We start from the raw sequence: 20,248 nt of genomic DNA on the forward strand, positions 1-20,248 counted from the left end.
TCATTGACCTTACAGATTTTTAAAAATATATTTTTATTTCTATTCTTCAGAAAAGTGGAATTTATTTCTGCTTGAATATATGAATACTTCTTATATTGGCCTTTAAATCCTTACCTTACACTACTAACTCCGTAAATTCTTTGTTCTGTGAACTACATATAACTTATTCAAAGTTTGGATTTATGTTAACAAAATACAAACGTCTGCATTTTCTTTTGATTTATTTAGTCTCATTTGTTGCTGCATTTGTCAGTCAGTAACTTTTATACAGTCTGGAAACATGAGCAACACTTAAAAACATTAAAACTGACATTACAATAAAGTTTGTCGAAGATCAAATCTGTCAGTGGTCTGTCCACTCATCCCAGCAGTTTCCATTACTGTTCTGGTTTAAAAATGGCTGTGGTAGATTTGGCTGATCCTGTTAAACTTCATCAGCTGGTTCAACTCAAGTAAAGTCAGCGGAAGCCAAATTAAGTAAAAATGAAAGTCGCTGTTTAAGATGTCACTGCCTCTTAAACATGTTTGGCTAAACCTGCTGAGGAGGTTTAACAAGTTCAGCTGAATTAACATGAGGCTAGTAAATGAAAATTGTCAAGAAGTTGAAGAAACTTGGTTACATGTGAAACAATTAGCTGCTTTATTAGTGAAGACTTGTAGCAAAGAAAACATCGAAAAAAGAAGCAACAATATTTGAAAGTTATAGATCTGTTATTGAAATACCCAGAGATTTTGTTTAAGCTGGAGTAATGGACATATTCATGGGTAAATTCTGAAATATAAACTGCAACATAAAGGGTTTTATAGCATATGACGAGGGGGGAAAATCACATTCTTACATATCATTAAGCATAAGCTACTTCATTTATATGTTAACAGTAAGTATTCAACAAAAACTCTTAAGTAAGACATTTTGTACAATGCAAATACAGAAATCCAATCATGATGAACAAAAGGATTCCAAAATGTCTCATTCTATAATTTTAACAATGACTCTATGATGGCAACTTATAAAGGTGAATGTGAGTAGTTGTGCCCAGTATATGCTGATTCTGTACATCTGTGGATTGTAAAGGTACTTTTTTGAAAGCTTAACAGATGTTTTAGATATTTAATTTATAACCTGTTTTTACATTAAAAAAAAATAAACAAAGTGTGTTTTAGTGTTGTAGTCTCCTTTCTTTGCTTCATCACCGTGCACCAGTTTCATGTCCATCAAACGTGGTACTCCTGGTTTTATTTGGCTGCTGGCTCTGCAGATACAGCAGGAACTGTGCTAGATGATGTTGGTGCATTGTTTTTAGCTACTTTCGCTGCAGCTGCTATTCCCAATGCTACTCCTACTCCTACTCCTACTAAACCTACAGTGCTGTCTTCTTTCCCTAATTGTATCGTCCCACCCAGGAATGCACCTAACAGATCCCCTGTTGTAACTCCTGCAGCTTTTGACAACAGATTTTTAAACACAGATTGTTTCGCCTTTGTTGCAGTTTCCTCTTCTTTACTATCTGGAGATGACTGTTTGATGCGACCTTCCTCTTGTTGTATATCTCTCTTCACTTCTTGCAGCATCTCATTGGTGAAGTAGCCTCCTTTGTTTGCCTCAATAATCTTGTCAATGGTTTTGAGTAATTCTGCCACCTGATACTGGTTGTTCCTGTATTCATCTCCCTGGTTGTTCTTCCAGTATTTGTTATCAATGACGTGGCAGCGGCCGCCACACTTCTTGATCAGATCGCTCAGAGCTTCACTTTCATTAACAAACTCTTCAATCTTCATTCCCTCAGGAAGCTGGTCACCATGAGTAAAGATTATTGTAGTAAATCTAAATGCTTCATCTGAGAAATATTGGTTCATTTTGTCTATCACACCCTTTTCATGCTCTGTGTATTTCTCCACTTTAAGCACAATGAGAAAAACATGAGGACCAGGAGCACATTCTGTGATACACCTTGTTATTTCAGACTTCATCTCCTCCTCAGACCTGTCTGTGTCAAAAAATCCAGGAGTGTCAATAAATAATATGGTTCTTCCACCGATATTCATATACTCTGACTGACATTCACTTGTTCCAGATTTGGGGGTATGATTTACTTTAAACACAGGCTCTCCACACAGGGTGTTGGCAATACTGCTCTTTCCAGCTCCAGTTTTTCCCAGGAGCACAATCCTTCTTTTTGACTCTATAAAACAGTAATGATTCGGTGTTAGTTATTTATCTATTACTTTGTCAAAAGCAGTGCAAGAAATAAACAGTAAATTGAAGTGGAGGTAAAACTGCATGATGTGTACAAGCCAGTCATTACTGGCTTACAAGTAAATATGGAAGAGTAGAAAAATGTAATTTCTCTGATTGTTGATCAAAGTTTAGACTTAGCTGTTCAGATGGTGGATACAACTAAATCATTTTGAATTATTAACTCTATCAAGCATACACTCAGTGTATTACAGTCTTGAATATATTATATAACATTTACATAACTACTTTAGGTATTCAGTGGAGTAGATCATGTTGACTGAGAAAAACAATCACTTTCAGAGAACTTTCTTCCTTTGTGATCCCACATTTCTGTTAATCATTAATACAGAATACATGATAATAATTGCGACTTACCGTCCATGTTTTTGAAAGCGAAATCAGCGCAGAAACACACAATTACTCAGATCCTGTGGACGTTGTGACTGCGCCGTTCGGTTGTTTCTGTACCTGTTGGACTTGTTTCTCAGCAGCAAACTAAAGTGATGAGCTTACCTCATAGTGTGTTTCTCTTTTTTTCCCACACCTGGCAACAGCATGAGAAAACTATTGTGCATATTTAAATGTTATTTATTTAAATAAATTAATAACAAAAACACAATTTTTCTTTTCATTTTTATATAAAAATCTTGGCGAGCATATTGTTATAACCCAAAGTTAAATATGTCTGTAGTAAATATGACATAAGCAAAAGAGAGTTTATACGTTTCATACTGTTCTAGAATACTATAATGAAAAGTTTTACTATATATACATAAAAGGTGTGTGTTACGTATTTGAAATCTTCAAGCAGCTGTTTCCTTTAGGGTTCGCCTCAGTTGATCATCTGCTTCCATCTCACCCTAACCCTAGCTTCCTCCTCTGTTACACCAACACGCTCACTCTTTGAGCAAGTGTTTGGGCATCAGTGAGAAGAAAAAAACTCCCTTTTAACAGGGAGAAAAAGGAAATGAGGGCACAGGCATAACTATATAACTTTATTATTATTATAACATTATTCCAATATATCAAAAATACAAAATAAACTCAAAATGCTGCGACACAGACGCAGCCATCCGACAATTGTAGTGTATCTACGGGAGGATTCAGGTCACCTGATCATGCCCTGACTATATGCTTTCGCAAAAATGAATGTTTTAATTGGATAATCCAAATTGCCACTAGGTGTGAATGTGAGTGTGAATGGTTGTCTGTCACTGTGTGTTGGCCCTGCGACAGACTGGCGACCTGTCCAGGGTGTACCCCGCCTCTCGCCCTATGACAGCTGGGATAGGCTCCAGCGCCCCCCGCGACCCTGAAAAGGATAAGCGGAAGCGAATGGATGGATGGATGAATATAATATAATATAATATAATATAATATAATATAATATAATATGATATAATATAATATAATATAATATAATATAATATAATATAATATGATATAATATAATATAATATAATATAATATAATATAATATGATATAATATAATATAATATAATATAATATAATATAATATAATATAATATGATATAATATAATATAATATAATATAATATAATATAATATAATAAAAAACAGTAAGCCATTCTCTGACAGGTTTATGAAAGTGTGTTTGGTGAGAAAAAAGAACAGCATTTGAGAATGTGGACAATTTTGACTTTGTGTTATTGGTTTTTGGATGAGAGCTGTGATGTCCGTGACACAACCTAGTTGATTATCTTTCAACTTAGGATATTGAAAAACTTTAAAGTCGTGGAGGAGCTGGCAGCAGTGCACTCAGTGAAAGAGACAACAACAGGAAGTGATTTGTTAATGGGGCTAAGTCCAGGCTTAGATAGGCTTGGGCTGCAATAGGATAACTGGCAGGTGTTATGATCAATATGTCTATAAATCTGGGAAAAATGTCCGACAATTTGAGTTGCGCGCAAGATAAAGTGACTAACAACTGAATACGGCACTGAATAAAAGATAGTTTGTTACACTTTTGATGGGGGAGGAGACTGAACATGGTGACATTGCTCAGCCTGAGCAAAGAGTGTGGAAACTGAGAGCAGAATTTCAAGAGTTTGTTGAGAAGAAGAAAGTCAAAGACATCCTAGAGCTCAAATGCAGAATGGAAAGACTAAAGACCTAAAAACCATATTTGCATTCGAAATGCTCATGACAAGGTTGTAGCTTCTTTAAAGCTAGTTGGAGAACAGCATTTTTATTCACATGCCAACAGTGAAGATGCTTCATGTTCTCCTTGAAGAAGTTTTATAAATCGAGCTATAGATCCTCTCTCAGTGATGTTTTCCCTCAAGGATCCAACTCAGATATTGAACCTGACTTTAATGCACTTGTTGAAGCCTGTCAATTGGTAGACCCACAAAACCCCTATACAGGAAGTTGATTTCGGCGCTCTGATAAAGAAAAGTCTTGATCCCGGATCCTATGAGTCTTTCCCAGTAGATAATGCAGGGTTCTTCAGCTGATGTGGATGAAGGGACTCGTCCAGCCTGACTGCCTTGAACAAGCAGGTGTCTTCCCTGCTTGCCCTGGTATGAAAAAACTCAAGTAGCCTTGCAGGTCAAATTTATCAGGAATTTCCTTTGAGTCTTGGCAAAGGATAAGCACACAAAAAAGAGAATAATCAAATCACATGAATTCTACTTATTGAAGTAACTCACTCTAAGCTAATGTTCATGTTGTTCCTATCTTTGGCGGAAGAGAGGTTGGTGGTGAGATGGACACTTCCAGCACTGAAGATGTGCTTAGTGCTCTGTTAATGGTAATAATCAGGAATGCAGGATTCCTTGATAAGTCCCACATCTTCACAGAGGAAACCTTGAAAGTCTTGAGAATCTGCAATCCACTTGGAAAATGATTAAAGTCCAAATCCTTCACAGAATTATAATCCAACATGGCAAAGATGATGATGAGCAGAAATAAAGCCAAATCCAAGTCCGATCTGTAAGTCCAGTCCACCATAGCGCTTCTGCTGGAATTTACTCCTCTTCCACTCACATTTTCTAATAACGTTTAGTGATTTCTTTAGCCTTTTATAGCACTGTGTATCTGCCAACATTTATAAATTCAGTAGGTACAAAGAGGCTTGAGGCTGAAAACTATGAACAGAGGAGATGGACAGATGAACTGTTTCCTTTGTTTTTCCCCTATAATTGTTGGTAATAACAGAAATAGAGGACATTATCAGCCTAATAATTTATCTACATGCAGCAAACAAGAATTTAATCATAAATTTATTCATTTGTCACATGTTTGTCTGATTATCGTGTATGTGCTGGAGCTGCAGTGGCACAGACGGCACCCAGATAATCCTTCAGTTATTACACTATGGTTGACTAAAGTAGCTGTTTTAGGAAAATATTTAAAAGCCACTATTTTGGGAACTTGTGACGCAGCAGTCCTTGCTTGTTTTAATCCACCACACAGTCCTCTGTTCACTTCTTCTCCACCAGCGATGCAGATCTCTTAGTCATTGTTGTTTCATCTGCGTGGTTCTTGCTTCTAAAAATACATATAAACTATGTGTGTGTCCGATCAAATGAATCACTCTCCGGCTCAGGTTTTTCTGCTATCCACTCCTCCTCTCTTCCTGTCTCCTCTCTGTCAGCAACTCCTCCCTTCTTCCTCTTTCAAGACACGTCTCTCTTTCCGTCTCCAGCTTAAGCCTCTAATTGTCCTTCCAGTTATATTTATATTCGCATGCAGTCTGTGAGGAAGAGAGAGAGACGTCATGAGGCAGTCGATGTGTCCCTGCGTGCATGCAGGTTGTCGCATCTCGTCAAAATCTAGCAGCACTTTTCCTCCCTGTCAGATTGCGTAGAGGAGTTACAGTTATATAAACCACAAATCCAGTTTCCACTTGGTATTAAAATGATACCCTAATGACACCTCCATCTTCCTCTGCGTTCACAACTCCTTTCTTTAGATTTATCTGTTTTATTACTAATATGGCTTATTTTTCTATTCATCCTGAACATATAATGGGTATGTTTATTTTTAAAATCAAGAGAAAAATGTATAAAGTGCAGGGTGTTTGTGATCTACAAGCTGCGTGTCTGGCTAACCAGCTTAACTGCTGCATCAAAGACTTTTAATGTTTTTTGAGGTAGACGAAAAATCGCTGCAGGAATAATTTGTAATTAATGTATTTCACACAGTAGTTCTGGATTTTTAGCAGTTCACTACAAATGTTTATACAATCCAAACTAAGGACAGTGTTACCCAAGATGAGTTATCCAATATGTCCTGTCTGTTCTTAGTTTTTTTCTGTTGAAACTTTTTAATAAAAATAGTTTAAGAATATATTAATCCTTTAGTTACTTACAGAGACCCAGAGATTCCCCGACCGGCTGTGAGTAGTTGTTGGAGGTTGTTTTGCAGGTACAGTAGTGCAAAATTGGTATGTAGTGCTGCACCGAAATCCTCCTTGCAGCTGCTTTGGTCACCACCTGATTGCTGTGGTTGCCTGTAGTTTGCATGGAAGACTCTACTCACCAAGCAGGGGAAACTGTGAAAAGTGTGCTGCAGTAAATTTGAATGATGAATTTCTAAGTTTCACTACAGCTTGGGGAGTAAATGGCGAGCGTTTGCAAACAAATTGGTACCTTTGAGCAAAACTACAGGCAACCATGTTAGCTAACAGGCGAGCCAGGATACAGCAGTCTTCTGTACCTACAAAGCTGTTTTAAAATAAATCTGCTGAAAACATTAAAATGTAATTTAGTGTTTAATAAATCCACGGAGCTAAAAGGTGCTTAAATAACTAACTTGCTACAGTTTCTAAATTTAGCCTCATTTGTTAAAATTACAATCAGCGTTTAAAACAATTTGCTGAAACAGTGATGTTACACCCTCGGTCACAACTGGTGTTGAAGTGATTTCTGTACACAACAACGATCCTGACTCACAGTCTATTAAAAAATTACATATATTTTTTGCACTAAGAAAGTTAAATGCATTTGTCTTGGTTTTTATTTTCAAACAACATTTGAAAACACTTCACTATATACAAAACTGAATCTACAGTCTGTCAAACCATATGATATGTCATGGTCCTGGGCCATGTGGGCCCAGTATTCTTAGTTTTCATGTATTTTTGTATTTTGTTCTTTATTTAGGCCATGCTTCCTGGGTTGATCTGTTACGTTGTTCCTTATGTGTTTTCCCTTCGTGACTCTTACCCCCTGTGTGCCCCTCTGTGTATTTATGAGCCCTCGTCTCTCTTTGTGCTTTATTCTATGTTTTCCCCAGCCCGTTATGTCTGCGTTCTCCCCGTGCTCTCTCTCCTCCTGTCTGAACCTCTGTGCCTGTACCCGTCAGCGTTATGTTCACCCCGCCCTGTCTCGTTATGGTTATCTGTGTCACCTGTGTTCCCCGTGTGTTCCCACTTTCCTCGTTAACCCTCTGTGTATTTCTGTCTGCGTCTTCCTCTGTTCGGCGTCGCGTTCTCCCTCATGTTGTGTGGATCTCCCTGTGTCTCTCTGCGTATGTTAGTTTACTTTTCCCAGTTTAGTTTTGTATTTCCTATGTTCTGCCATTCCAGCATTAAAGCTGTGATTTTGAGTTCATCCCCGTGTCTGTGAGTTTTGCTATTGGGTCCTTCTCCTGCCTGCCACACAACGTATCATGACATGATAGTTACAATTTGATAGTTTGTCTAGCTTGTAAGGACCATATATCTCTAAATAAATAGCTTTTAATGGGCTCAAAAATATACCTTTATCTATATTTAAAAGATACTTTGAATACATGTATAACATTAAAAAATAACAGCTGAATTAAAAGGCTGAAACATTCTGTGACAAATGTAATTATCAATATTTACAGAGGCATTTAACAATGAATACAAAATGAAGGCGATGTATTACAAAACAGCTGGTTATACTTTGTAAATTAGATCAACCAGAAGATTTCTTTTGAATGTTATTCTGAAAGTGCTGAACCTGCATCGGTTCTACTCGCCTGTTTTATGAAACCAGATTTGATGTCTCCTCTCCATCATCAAGGCTTTGTGAATGTAATAAATGTAGTTATTAAGACTATTTCTCATTTTACTCTTAACTCATCTGCATCACACATGTGATCAAAATGGTTAGCAAGAGAAAACTTATCTGTTAAAGTGATACATTATAAATGGCTTGTTTGCATGCTAATGCTAGCTCTGTTTCCACGTAAAGCAGATTGTAACTGCTCTAAGAACTCCTGTCACTTTCCTGTCGAAGACCAGAGGTTTATCCACAATATGCATCTGCAAACAAGCAACTGTAAGCTGCTACTGACTACAATAGTTTGACTGCAAGCAGAGTTAATCCTGCTTCCAGAGATGATTACCAGCTTCGACCACAAGATCGCAGTGATTTTAAGATTGGATACAGTTGAATACAAGACTTACGAGAAAATACGGAGATAAAAATAGATTTTTACATTTTTATTTATTTGTAAATTTTGCTGGACAAGCAGAACTTGCTTTGCTTGACCAACAGAACTCAATTTATTTTCTTTGTGAACTTCATACATGTTATTTGCAAACAGAAAGTATATCCACTGGCCACTGCTTTATCTGTTTAACTTCATATAATCAAATTCTTGTGCGTTTATTATAGTTGGTGAAATAACTGCATGTAGTATTAATGTTAAATGCTTCCCTCTATTTTATGTCCTTTCCAGGTCTATTACCAGGGCTTACTACCGTAACTCTGTGGGTGGGCTTCTCCTCTTTGACATCACCAATCGCCGATCTTTCCAGAATGTCCATGACTGGCTGGAGGAGGCTCGTAGTCATGTCCAGCCACATAGCATCGTATTTCTATTGGTGGGCCACAAGTGTGATCTGGAGGCACAGCGGCAGGTGTGTACACTGTCAAGTAGATTAAAACTGGATTAAAACAAGCACTTTCCCCTGTTGTGAAAGGTTACGCACTATGCAATACAACAAAGTCACAGTTTTAAAAGTAACTTTTTTGTTCACATTTATTTATTTGTTTTTGTTTGCACTTATTTTGTTCAGAGGCACAGTTTATTGTCTTGGGTCAGTGGGCAGACAGAAATAAAAATATATCCCCTCTGAAAATTAGACAGCATAACACCACATCTACATTAATATCCCACCATCGTGAGAGCAGGAATAAAATGAAATGAACGAGGAAATTATGCAACATTTCCCGTATTAGCCGCTTACCCCTATCTTGATCTGCCCACTTTCATAACTTTGTGTTAGAGGGCTCGTTTACCAGCTTTTCAGTTGCCATCATAAATTGGTCAATAATGCTTCAGCTTTATTTTGTAACAGGACTGAACAGTCATTATCTGTGAGTGTGGAATCAGGCCTATCAGCAGAATAACACACTTCAGAGTAACTGGAGACTCTGTGACCTTTGGAGTGAAATAGATGTTACATGTAAAATTAAAAATTTAAACTGTTCTGTGCAGGTTTGCTCAACTCAACTCAATTTCAAAGCACTTTGAGTAAAATGCAATATCAGTGCGCTCAAGTTCAAGGAGTGTTTTAGCCTCTTATTGGTTTGGGATTTTTAGTTGTGCTGGGTTAGCTTAGGGCATGTCACAATATGATGCATAATAATGTCTTGATGTGGAAATATGCAGCTGAAGTAGTCACTCAAATTTGACTTTGTGTGCGAATGGCAGTCCAATCCCAAAAAAACCCTACAGCTTGTCTTCTTAGTCCTTGCACTTCCTGATAAGACCATTTGTTGTTGAATTGCTGTCGTGGCACTCAAATGTGTTTTACAGCCACTACAGGAGATAGCGTCATTAACTCACTTAACTCATTTGATCTTGTAGGTGACCCGCCAAGAAGCAGAGAAACTGGCTGGGGCGTATCGGATGCGCTATGTTGAGACGTCAGCCCGTGACGCCATCAATGTGGAACACGCCTTCACTGAGCTGACCAGAGACATCTTCGCCCTGGTTCGGTCTGGTGACATCACCATCCAGGAGGGCTGGGAGGGTGTGAAGAGTGGGTTTGTGCCCAATGTGGTTCACTCATCCGAGGAAGTGACCAAGAGTGACCGCCGCTGTCTCTGTTGATCTGGGAAGACTGAAGATAGGGGAGTGAAGTCGATCAGAGAGGGGTAGCTGACGGACTGAGGTGTCAGCCCTCTGACTGAAAACTGGTGGTAACCCTCGTTGTTCTTTCTTAGAAAAGACACAGAAAGGGATGTTTGGCATATTTTAACAAAAAGGCTGGTAGATCATGGAGAAGAACACCTTGAATGTGGGTGTAAGACTAAAAATGGTTGCGCCCATTAAAGATGCTCATTTGAGGGCTCCCTTTTCTTTTGTTTTGGGCTTCTTTCCTGAATAAACCTCCCTTGCAAAAGCCTTAGAAAGATGATCCATTTCATGTTTCTTCCTCCGTTTAAGTCTTCGGTCACCTCTCTGCTCCCTAGCCTTCTCCTCTCAATATGCAATTACACGATCGCACTGAAAGCTATCACTCCTACGTTAGTGTCCAACATCTTTTTCAGCATTTTCAGTGTAGTGTACTTAGATTCAACCTCATTGATTATTTGATTAGCATCTACAGTACTGTACCAAAATCTTGAGTCAGCCTAATGTTTTAAATATTGTGTTTGGAAAATAGGAAATAGTTGCAGTAATGTCCTAAAATGTGCAAATACACAATCCCAAGACTATCCCACTCTGCTTCAGTTATGTTAAGATCCGTGCACTGGGAAGGCCAGTCCATGGCTGATATTGCTCCACTGTGTGCTTTTCTATCCGGGTATATTTGTACTGCATAGGAAGTGCTTTTGGGATCATTGTCATGCTGAAAATGCAGATGCTTTCCAGATGATATTGAGTGGTGGATCATAGCATCTATTTTGACAAAGTCTCCAACACCACTGGCTGAACTGCAGCCCCAAACCATGGCAGAGCCTCCATCATGTTTTACAGATGGCTCTTGGCACTCACTGTTTACTTCTCTACTGATGTCCTTTGCACATGTGAGAATTTGAACCAAAAATGTGAAATTTGGATTCATTGGTCAATAGTTCAGTGGCTTAACAACAACCCCCCCACCCCTGAAAGACCTTCAGAAAGGCTGGACAACTATTGCTCGAGACCACATAAAAAAATGACAAGAAAATCTGGCTCCATGAAAGCAAAACATAGAGAAATGAGAGGCTACTCAAGATTTCTGCACATTACTCTATCTCCACTTTCAACCATCAAAGCTCAATGGAGACGTCCTGGAGGTCCTAAATATATAAAACGTGATTTTGTTGCTATTTTATTTGACTTTGAAGCAGTTTAGGCCTCCTGTAAGCTCAGTGACATTGACTACATGGTTACATCCACTATCATTTTGCTAAACACCATACTGCACATCCAGTTTCTAATGGACTCCTCAAGCAAGAAAAGTCAACGTGTACAGCTGTGTAACCCAGGTGGATTCTTGTAAAAATTTTGTGCTGGTTTATCTTTCAATGAGACACTTTTTAAGGTGGATTAACAGGAGCAAAATGGAGCCAAACAGCACCTTAGTAACCAAGTTCGTCTTAAATGTGGTACCATTTGGGGCATTTGAAGAAGGAAAACAAGCGACCTAGGCAAAAGAAACAGATACATTGGAAAGAGATGCATTGAAGGGAAATGGACTCCACAAAAGAACCACATTACCCACAATGCAAGACGAGACAGAGAGAACTGAAGCTTCTAATACAGGGGATACTATTTTTTTTTTCTGAGCAAGTAGTATACAATTTTTTTAATGTGTGTGGGTAAGTGTATCATATCTAACTTTTGTTTTTAATTTAACACAAAGCTTCAAGTGGATGTCACTGCCATGATTACTTGAGTTATACTATTTATAAGATGGCCATGAGGGTAGATTTAAAACAAAGGGGAACATTTGAGATCTCAAATGACTATATTTCAAACAGTCTGAATTTGAATGTGGATATATAATCATTCAAATGTTGTTAAAATATGTTTATGTGTGACCTAGAGGTTTAAGAACGTGAAGTTTTAGCCACATTTAGCCCAATTTTACTATAATTTTAATCTTGATGCAAAATTTAGTATTTGTGGGTTACTTGAATGATTAAATCACAGCTGTCTGCCTTATGTTATATTTATTTTTAAGGGATACCTTTAGTAAATTTCTTTAAAAGGCTTAAATAATAAATAATTACATCATCATTAAGACCAGAGGTACAGCTACTTTGCCATGAATGGAAATACTGACCTAACTATAATAACAAATTTTTATTTGTGCACATTTTTGTACAACTTAAGCGAGAAATAAGATGTTAACGTTTTGCACAGAGACTAGCTTTCACCCTATTTTGACTGCTAAGCTAAGCTAACAGCTGCTAGCCTCATCGGTCCTTTGACTGAACATATTCTGCAAAAAAACCCAATTGCTTTTAAAGTAATTTTACTCTTAAATTAATATTATTATTTTACACTATTACAGTTTAAAAAAAAAAAAAAAAAATACCAGACAACAAACAAAACAGTGAGTAGAGAAAATCAGCAGGTAACCTTTTTGCCATTTATATGACATGTTCTGCAGAAATCAGCACTGGACTAAATATAATACTCTGCTTACCCTGACCTACATACCCACACCAGTCACTTTGTTAGGTACACTTGTTCAGATACCCGTTAATGAAAATATTTAACCAGCCAATTGTGTTGCAAAAATGCAATGCATTTTAGGTGTGTAGACACGGTCAAGACAACCTGCTAAAGTATAAACTGAGTGTGTTAATAAAATAAAGATATCTGATCCCAACATAGGGTTGGAGTTACATGTTAGACTGCCTTTAGTGTGCACTATGAGAATGGGAGAGAAAGTTAATTTGACTTTGAACATGGCATAGTTGTTGCTGCCATGTAGACCATCTGATTATTTCTGTTGCTCTACTGAGTTTATAGAGATTGATGAGAAAAAGAGAAAATATCCAGTGAGCTTGAGTGAAAATGCCTTGTTGAAGTCAGAGCTCAGAGGAAAATGGACAGACTGCTTCGAGCTCACAGGAAATCAACAGTAAACCACCCGGTACAACCAAAGTATGCAGAAGACCATCTCTAAATGATCAGTGTGGAGTACAGCAGCAGAAGACCACACTGGCTGCCATTTTTGTAGACTAAGAACAGTAAGATGAGGTTACAATTCACACAGGCAAAGTTAGATGATAGAAAATTCGAAAACTGCTACCTGGTCTGATGAGTCTTTATATCTTTTGTGAGATCCGTATGGTAGGGTCCCAATTTGCCATAAATGACATGAAAGCATGGATCCACCCTGCCCTGTTTTAACGGTTCAGACTGGTCGTTGTGTAATGGTGTGGGGGATATTTTCTTGGCAAACTATAGGCCCTTCAATATGAATAGAGCATAGAATAGAATAGAATAGAATAGAATAGAATAGAATAGAATAGAATGCCTTTATTGTCACTATACAGTTGCACAATGAGATACAGAGCATCTCCTACTCAGTGCAAACATGCTGGGGGGGGGGGACACAGTTCTGCAGCGCTATATACATATGGATAGTATTAACAGAGGGAAGTAGTAGTAGGGGGGATGGAACACCACGGCCCACCTGAATACTGTTACTGACCACGACCATCTCTTCTGATGGCTGCTTCCAACAGGATAACACTCCATGTCACAAAGATCAGATCATCTCAAACTGGTTTCTTGAACATTACAATGAGTTCACTGCACTCAAATGGCCTCCATAGTCTCCAGATTTCAGCCCAACAGAGCTCCTTTGGGATGTGGTGGAACGGGAGATTCTCATTATGGATTTGCAGACGACAAATCTGCAGCAACTGTGTGATGCTGTCATGTTAATATGAACCAAAATCTCTGAGTACTGTTTCCAGCACCTTGTTGAATCTATGCCACGAAGAATTAAAACTAGGAAGGTGTACCCAATAAAGTGGCTGGTGAGTGTATATGAGTGTAATTAAAGCCATTTTAAACACGGAGAAGGAACATATAGACAGTTATAGGGTTCTTAGCAATTAAATGTACCTTAAAATACTCATCTAAAGAACCTGGATTGTTTGGTGTACATGTAGATATCTATATATCATTTTGAAAAATTTCCATTTTTTTCCCCTCTCTGTCTCTTCTGTGTAACTAGGATGCTGCTGTAGATGTAGGAAACTTATGGTTTGATTAAATGTTTTACTCTGGTTGTCTGTTAACCAGATATACATTCCTGCTATGATCACAGCACTGATTATTCTTTTTCTTTTGTTTTTTAAATGAATGAGCATTACAGTCCTCTGTCGGCCAGTGAGGATAAGTATATGTCTTCATTTTCTCACATTGTATGCCTTCTTTTTAAGTGTTTCCAAAGAGTTTTGTGTCTGTCATTTTATTTTTACATGAATGTATCGTTAGGGGGGATTTTACACTGAGTTGTCCTATTAGAGTAATAATTTCAAGTCAAAGCAAAACACTCCTCTGAAAGCTTTGAAAAGTGATGTACATGTTTTGAGAGTTTATGAGAAACTATTCTAATTATAATAACCCATTTCCACAGCTATACACACTGCATTATTCCTCATTGAAGTGAGTGAAAAGCTGTCGCCAGACGGAAAAGATCGATCTTCAGAAAAGTCCTTACAGGAATAATAAAAAACGCCTGAGCGCTCTCTCCCTGATGTCCTCCTGTTTTTGAAATGTTTCATCTCACAACCGCTTTAAGAAGTGTTTCCTTCCTCTGCCTTGCTGAATCATTAGGGACTGGAATTGAGAACCGGCTCTTGTAGAAAACTGGTTCTCAGTAGTCCAAGTCTGCCTTTCTATCGTTCCCACATATTGGTTCTTGCACTCTTGCCATGATCAGCTGATTCCAGTTCGCAGATCTTTTCTCTTCTACTAAGAGAAAGATCTTAGAGATGTGTGTCCTCATTAGGGATTTGTGTTGGTATGTGGGGTCTACGCTTATGTTATTACATCATCATTAAGACCTTTACTCTTTACAGAGTAAAGGCCCTTTCACATCGGACACGCATGCACTGCGCCAAAATTAGCGTGGCACTGGCCGCTGTGCTTTGCTTGTATGTATTTTTTTGTGGAGGCTCTGCGTGTATTAGATGCGCCCGCTACTTGTCATTTCAAAACATGTATCGCTCTGCCTTTGTATCCTCTACGAGAGTTTGTGTTGTATTATGCTCAAAGTTCCCAAGAGGATTTCATTGAGTCGACAGTTTAGAAGGTTTTCGTGGGTTTTAGTCGGTGCAGTGTCCTGTGTGTGCTGCTCCTCCTCATGGGCGCCAAAAGCTTCGTCAGCAGATGCTTTCTAGCTTTTAGACCGGCATGACTGGAGAGACAGAGTACAGGTTTTCATCTACTTCCACATAAAGAAGAGCATAAAGTCTGCAGGTTACAGCTCCAGCACAGTTTGTCTTATACTCTCATGATGATCTTCATGAAGATGAAACATGTCAATTAAATCAATTATACATAATACAAATGTTGCTGGGCTTTACTGAATAATGTCTGATAGCCTGGGAGCCAAAAAGAGCCCAAGCTTTGTGAAAATGTGAAAATTTCCAAAAAAAAGAAAGAAAAACGAGAGAGAGCATACATTTTGGACTTTTAGCTGTATTTTCCTCAGTTTTGCAGTTCTTATTGAAGAAAAAACACTATTCTGTTATATAACAAAAAACATCCAGTTTTTTCACTATATACTATTGAATTTTATTACGGTTTTTTGTAGATTCACAGCACAAGTTATTTTGCAAAATAAAATAAATCTTATATTTTGTAATTATAGGGCAAAGTCTGGATAAGAGCTGCCTGCACTTTTTCTACAATTAAGCCAAAAGAGTGACACTGACTTTTACTACAGCAGCATTATAGCTTTAACGTGTGGAACAACTGTGATGCATTTTTGAAGCTGTGCACATTTTTCTTAAGAAGCTTCATGCTGTTCACAATCAGTTTTTAAATAGGTGGTTTATTATATTTAATGTACAGCTGAACTTCTTCCCAGTAAAGTTATTAGACATAGTTTTAGCTGTCTGGGCCTCTTAAGATTAAATTTGGCCTGACTTTGATACGCCTGTCTTACAGCATTAAAACACTTTGGGAGGTGTGCATATTTTCTCCTAAGCTGAGAGTTTAAAGAGAAGCTAGATGAAACCACTGCCAGCTGTCTGTTGGTTGAGCCAGAATAAATTTTGGAAGCAAGGACTTGGTGACAAAACACACCCTCTTCTTACCAACTCAGACCATCCTGTTTCCAGTCTTTATGGGGGAACCCTTTAAGATCATCCTCACTGTCCAATTTAATCAATATGTCTTCAAAAATACAACCAAACCCTCCTGGGTGGACAAATTTTTCTCACTTCCTATGCTGGACAAAACCTTATGCTGGACAAAAGGTTATTGTAGGCTTACAGCTGAAAAGAGCATCCATGCTCTTTACCTCTAAAACTGTTTCTTTTCAATAGAAGGACAAAAAAGTGTAATAATGACCAAAAAGGCACGTTCAATTTTAGTTATTACTCCCAAAGAGAAGTCATTTTCTAGTAAAACATACGCTAGTGTGTGAAATAAGCAGTAACACAGGCTTTATGTTAGTAGCCTCTTCTTTCCTAGAAGTCCACGAGGCTCTTGTGGTCTGGAAGTGTTTTTTAATGTTTCAGTGCTAGTTTGACCTGCAGCCTGTGAGTGAAGTAATTTACTTTCCTTTTCCGGCTCCGACACACACTCCACAGAAAGTCACATGAACTTGCTGATCTCGAAAGATATACTCTGTCAACTGGTCCTTTCCCCCTTTACAGAAAAACCTCCTCGGACTTGAAAGGCTCTGAATCTTGACTCGGCAGGAAACAAAAAGAAACATTCAAGGGTGCCGACAAAGTCACCTCAGGACCTGTGAAGTGATTTTGTGAGATGTCTTTCATATGATGGAAAGTAGGTTCATGCTGACAGCAAAGCAATCTCCTTTAGGTCTCTTATCCAAGAGGAAACACTGCACTATTTTCTGCCAGGATCCTTGGCTTTGGTTTCACTGAGGCTGCTTTCACACTGAATATAAAGCACTGATGTCACCACGGCTGTAGCCTTACAGGGGCTGAAAGGTTTTTATCTCCACTGTCATTTTGTTGCAACCTTGTTGTTTTCAACCTTGTATTTCAACAAAAGCAAGGACAGAACATGTGTTGTACACAGACAATATATCGATGCATAAAAGAGGTGAAAAGTGAAGCCAGTGCAGGAGGGCAATAGCAAAGAAAAGCAACAAGAAATTCATTGCTACTCATGATACACAAATCTGAATTTTTTAACAGGGTTTATTTTACAGGGTTTGAACAGTTACACTTAAAAGTCAGATCTTTCTACAATGTTTTCTTTTATTACTACAAGGATGAGGATGGTAACTGATTTCTCTCAGCTACATATAATCAATGGCGATGATGTCAATACAAATCACTGTTTGATCAACTGGTTTAACCCCTTCAGTGGATCTGTGCACTTATGAAACTACAGTCTTAAAAACAAAACACACCATCTGTTAATTCTAAAAATTAATATATCAGGACATTAAAAAACATTGAGGTCTTAAGATTAACACGACATATTACACTGTATGATCGTTTATTTCACAAAACCTAATCTGTGTGATATACTAAATAAACCCTTTGATACAGTAGTAAAACCACCTTTGGCAGCAGTAACTTGAAGTATGACTTTTAGTGATGGGATTTCCGGCTCTTTTTAGAGAACTGGCTCTTTCGGCTCGGCTCACTAAAAAGAGCCGGCTCTTTCGACCCCCAACCAGCTCCCAACCGGCTCTTCAGGTTGTTTTGTTGCTTTAATTAATTTATTATTAACAACAATATAAAATTATGCAGAACAGGAATTACTAATGTAAAAAAAAGTGGTTTTATTTATATATGTTTATATATAAATATATACGGTGGCCCCTAGAGACAAAACACGTACAAACTCCAAAACACTTTTGTAGCATGAACTGAACTTCCAAAACAGAGCTACCTAGATCACTTAAATTACACAATTGAAAGCATGAAAGCATATGTGTATTGTTTGTGTATTTATACACAGGCACTCATATATATTTAAATAATTAAAAAAAAAAATCTTCATTTACCTGTTACTACCACACACCAAATCTGGTCGTTGGTACTTCCTGGCTTGTGTAGCCACTAGCTAACAAAAGCTCAACACTGCGCCGAGCATCCTGGAGCACTACTCTTGTCTTTTGTATGTGTTTTGGAGTTTTTACGTGTTTTGGAGCTTGTACGTGCTTCGTCTCTAGGGGCCACCGTAAATATACTTTTATTTATTCACTCCACATAAAATGTAATAAATAAAAAGAAGATGCACATTCTCTGTCATATGGGCATATGACAGAGAATGTGCATCTTCTTTTTGTATTTCATATTTTTAACTGCAAGAATAAACTTTCTGAATCCTTTATCATCTGCAACTGAAAATAGTTGTGAATGATTACTATCCCTGACTCTCTTTCTCTCTCTCTCCCTCCCACTCTGTTCCTGTGCTACTGCGAGTGCAACTACCGCCCCTCCCCCCTCTTCCCAGCGCACAGCACAAGGCTCTCGTGTGGAGTGAAGCGGAAAAAAAGTGCGAGAGAGAGAGAGAGAGAGAGTGAGAGAAAGAAAAAAAAACCCACGGCTCCCAATAAGGAGCTGGTCAGTGCAATATCAGGACAGTCAGGGCATGTGCAATATAATCGATGTGTTTCCGTTATTGTCCTCTTCTTGTCAGTTTGTTGTAGTATAATGTGATCACTGTCACATGATCTGTAAATAGTGTCTCTGTATGTTTTTACTAATGTGTGGAAATTAGCCCAAGGCTATAATCTGGCATATTTACATTTGTTAAAATGTTCATTAATATGTATCGTCCCTCTTTCTAAATACAATAAGTAAAATAAATAAACATGCACATCTTCATATTGTGAGACTCTGTGAAGTCAAAGTCAAAGTCAAAGTCAACTTTATTTGTCGATTCTGCCACATGTACAGGACATACGGAGAATAGAAATTGCGTTACTCTTCAATCCCTAGATAAATAGCAAATGAACATTTAAATATATTTAAATATAAAAGTGATTAAAAATGCAAGTAAAATAATTAAAAAGTAAAAATTTAAATAAATACAATTTTACATATAACAAGAAAGCTATATAATATACAATATAATGGGTAAGTGACATTGAGTGTAAACCAGGCAGAGTAGTGCAAATAGGCAAATAGTGCAAATGGAGATTTAGTAGTGTACGGTAAGAGAAAGTGTAACAACAAAGTCTTATGAGGTAATGGCAGTCCAATGCTCCACAAAGTGACTGGTAACTGGTGCAGGCCAGTGAGTGAGTCAGAGAGTGTGTGTGTTTGTGTGTGTGTGACAGAGTTCAGTGAGACCGTGGAGGAGAGAGGGGAGAGGGGGCAGAATCGGGAGGGAGTTAAGCTTCCTGACAGCCTGATGGATGAAGCTGTCCTTCAGCCTGCTGGTCCTGGCCTGGAGACTCCGCAGTCTCCTCCCCGACGGCAGCAGCTTGAAGAAGCTTTGCATTGGGTGCGTGGGATCAGCCGCTATGCAAAGGGCTTTTTTAGTGAGACGGGTGCTGTAAATGTCCTGGAGGGAGGGGAGAGAGACACCAATGATCCTCTCTGCAGCTCTCACTATGCGTTGGAGGGTTCTATGACAGGACGCATTGCAGGCTCCAAACCACACAGTGATGCAGCTCGACAGGATGCTCTCGATGGTGCCTCTGTAGAAAGTGTACATGATGGGGGCTGGTGCTCCTGCTCTTCTTAGTTTGCGGAGAAAGAAGAGACGCTGCTGTGATTTCTTGGCCAGTGCTGTGGTGTTGTACGTCCAGGAGAGATCCTCTGTGATGTGCACACCCAAGAACTTGGTGTTGCTCACTCTCTCCACAGACGCTCCGTCAATGGTCAGAGGAGCATGTTGGGTGTGCATTCTCCTGAAGTCCACAACAATCTCCTTCGTCT

General features: G+C 38.4%; 2 protein-coding genes across 2 annotated transcripts in view; one reads left to right on the top strand and one right to left on the bottom strand.

Moving 5' to 3' along the window:
- Nucleotides 1-10,600, top strand: part of LOC146577848 (ras-related protein Rab-39B-like) — a 60,059-nt gene extending 49,459 nt beyond the window's left edge. The window contains exons 3-4 of the mRNA XM_085255876.1: nt 8,919-9,099; nt 10,053-10,600. Coding sequence (XP_085112002.1) covers nt 8,919-9,099; nt 10,053-10,298 — 427 coding nt within the window. The 3' untranslated portion in view covers nt 10,299-10,600. The remainder of the gene's footprint in view (nt 1-8,918; nt 9,100-10,052) is intronic.
- Nucleotides 642-2,704, bottom strand: LOC146577854 (GTPase IMAP family member 7-like). The gene is made up of 2 exons (XM_085255817.1): nt 2,615-2,704; nt 642-2,183 (listed from the first exon to the last, which is right to left on the bottom strand). Exons 1-2 carry the CDS (start codon nt 2,619-2,621, stop codon nt 1,237-1,239), a joined length of 954 nt encoding a protein of 317 aa, XP_085111943.1. The 5' UTR covers nt 2,622-2,704; the 3' UTR covers nt 642-1,236.
- Nucleotides 10,601-20,248: the final 9,648 nt, after the last annotated feature.

The sequence above is a fragment of the Mchenga conophoros genome, linkage group LG3 (genome assembly GCF_057382185.1).
Source record: "Mchenga conophoros isolate Kocher_MC1m ecotype Shallow Benthic linkage group LG3, M_conophoros_male_GT1.1, whole genome shotgun sequence".
In the NCBI taxonomy this organism is placed as follows: domain Eukaryota; kingdom Metazoa; phylum Chordata; class Actinopteri; order Cichliformes; family Cichlidae; genus Mchenga; species Mchenga conophoros.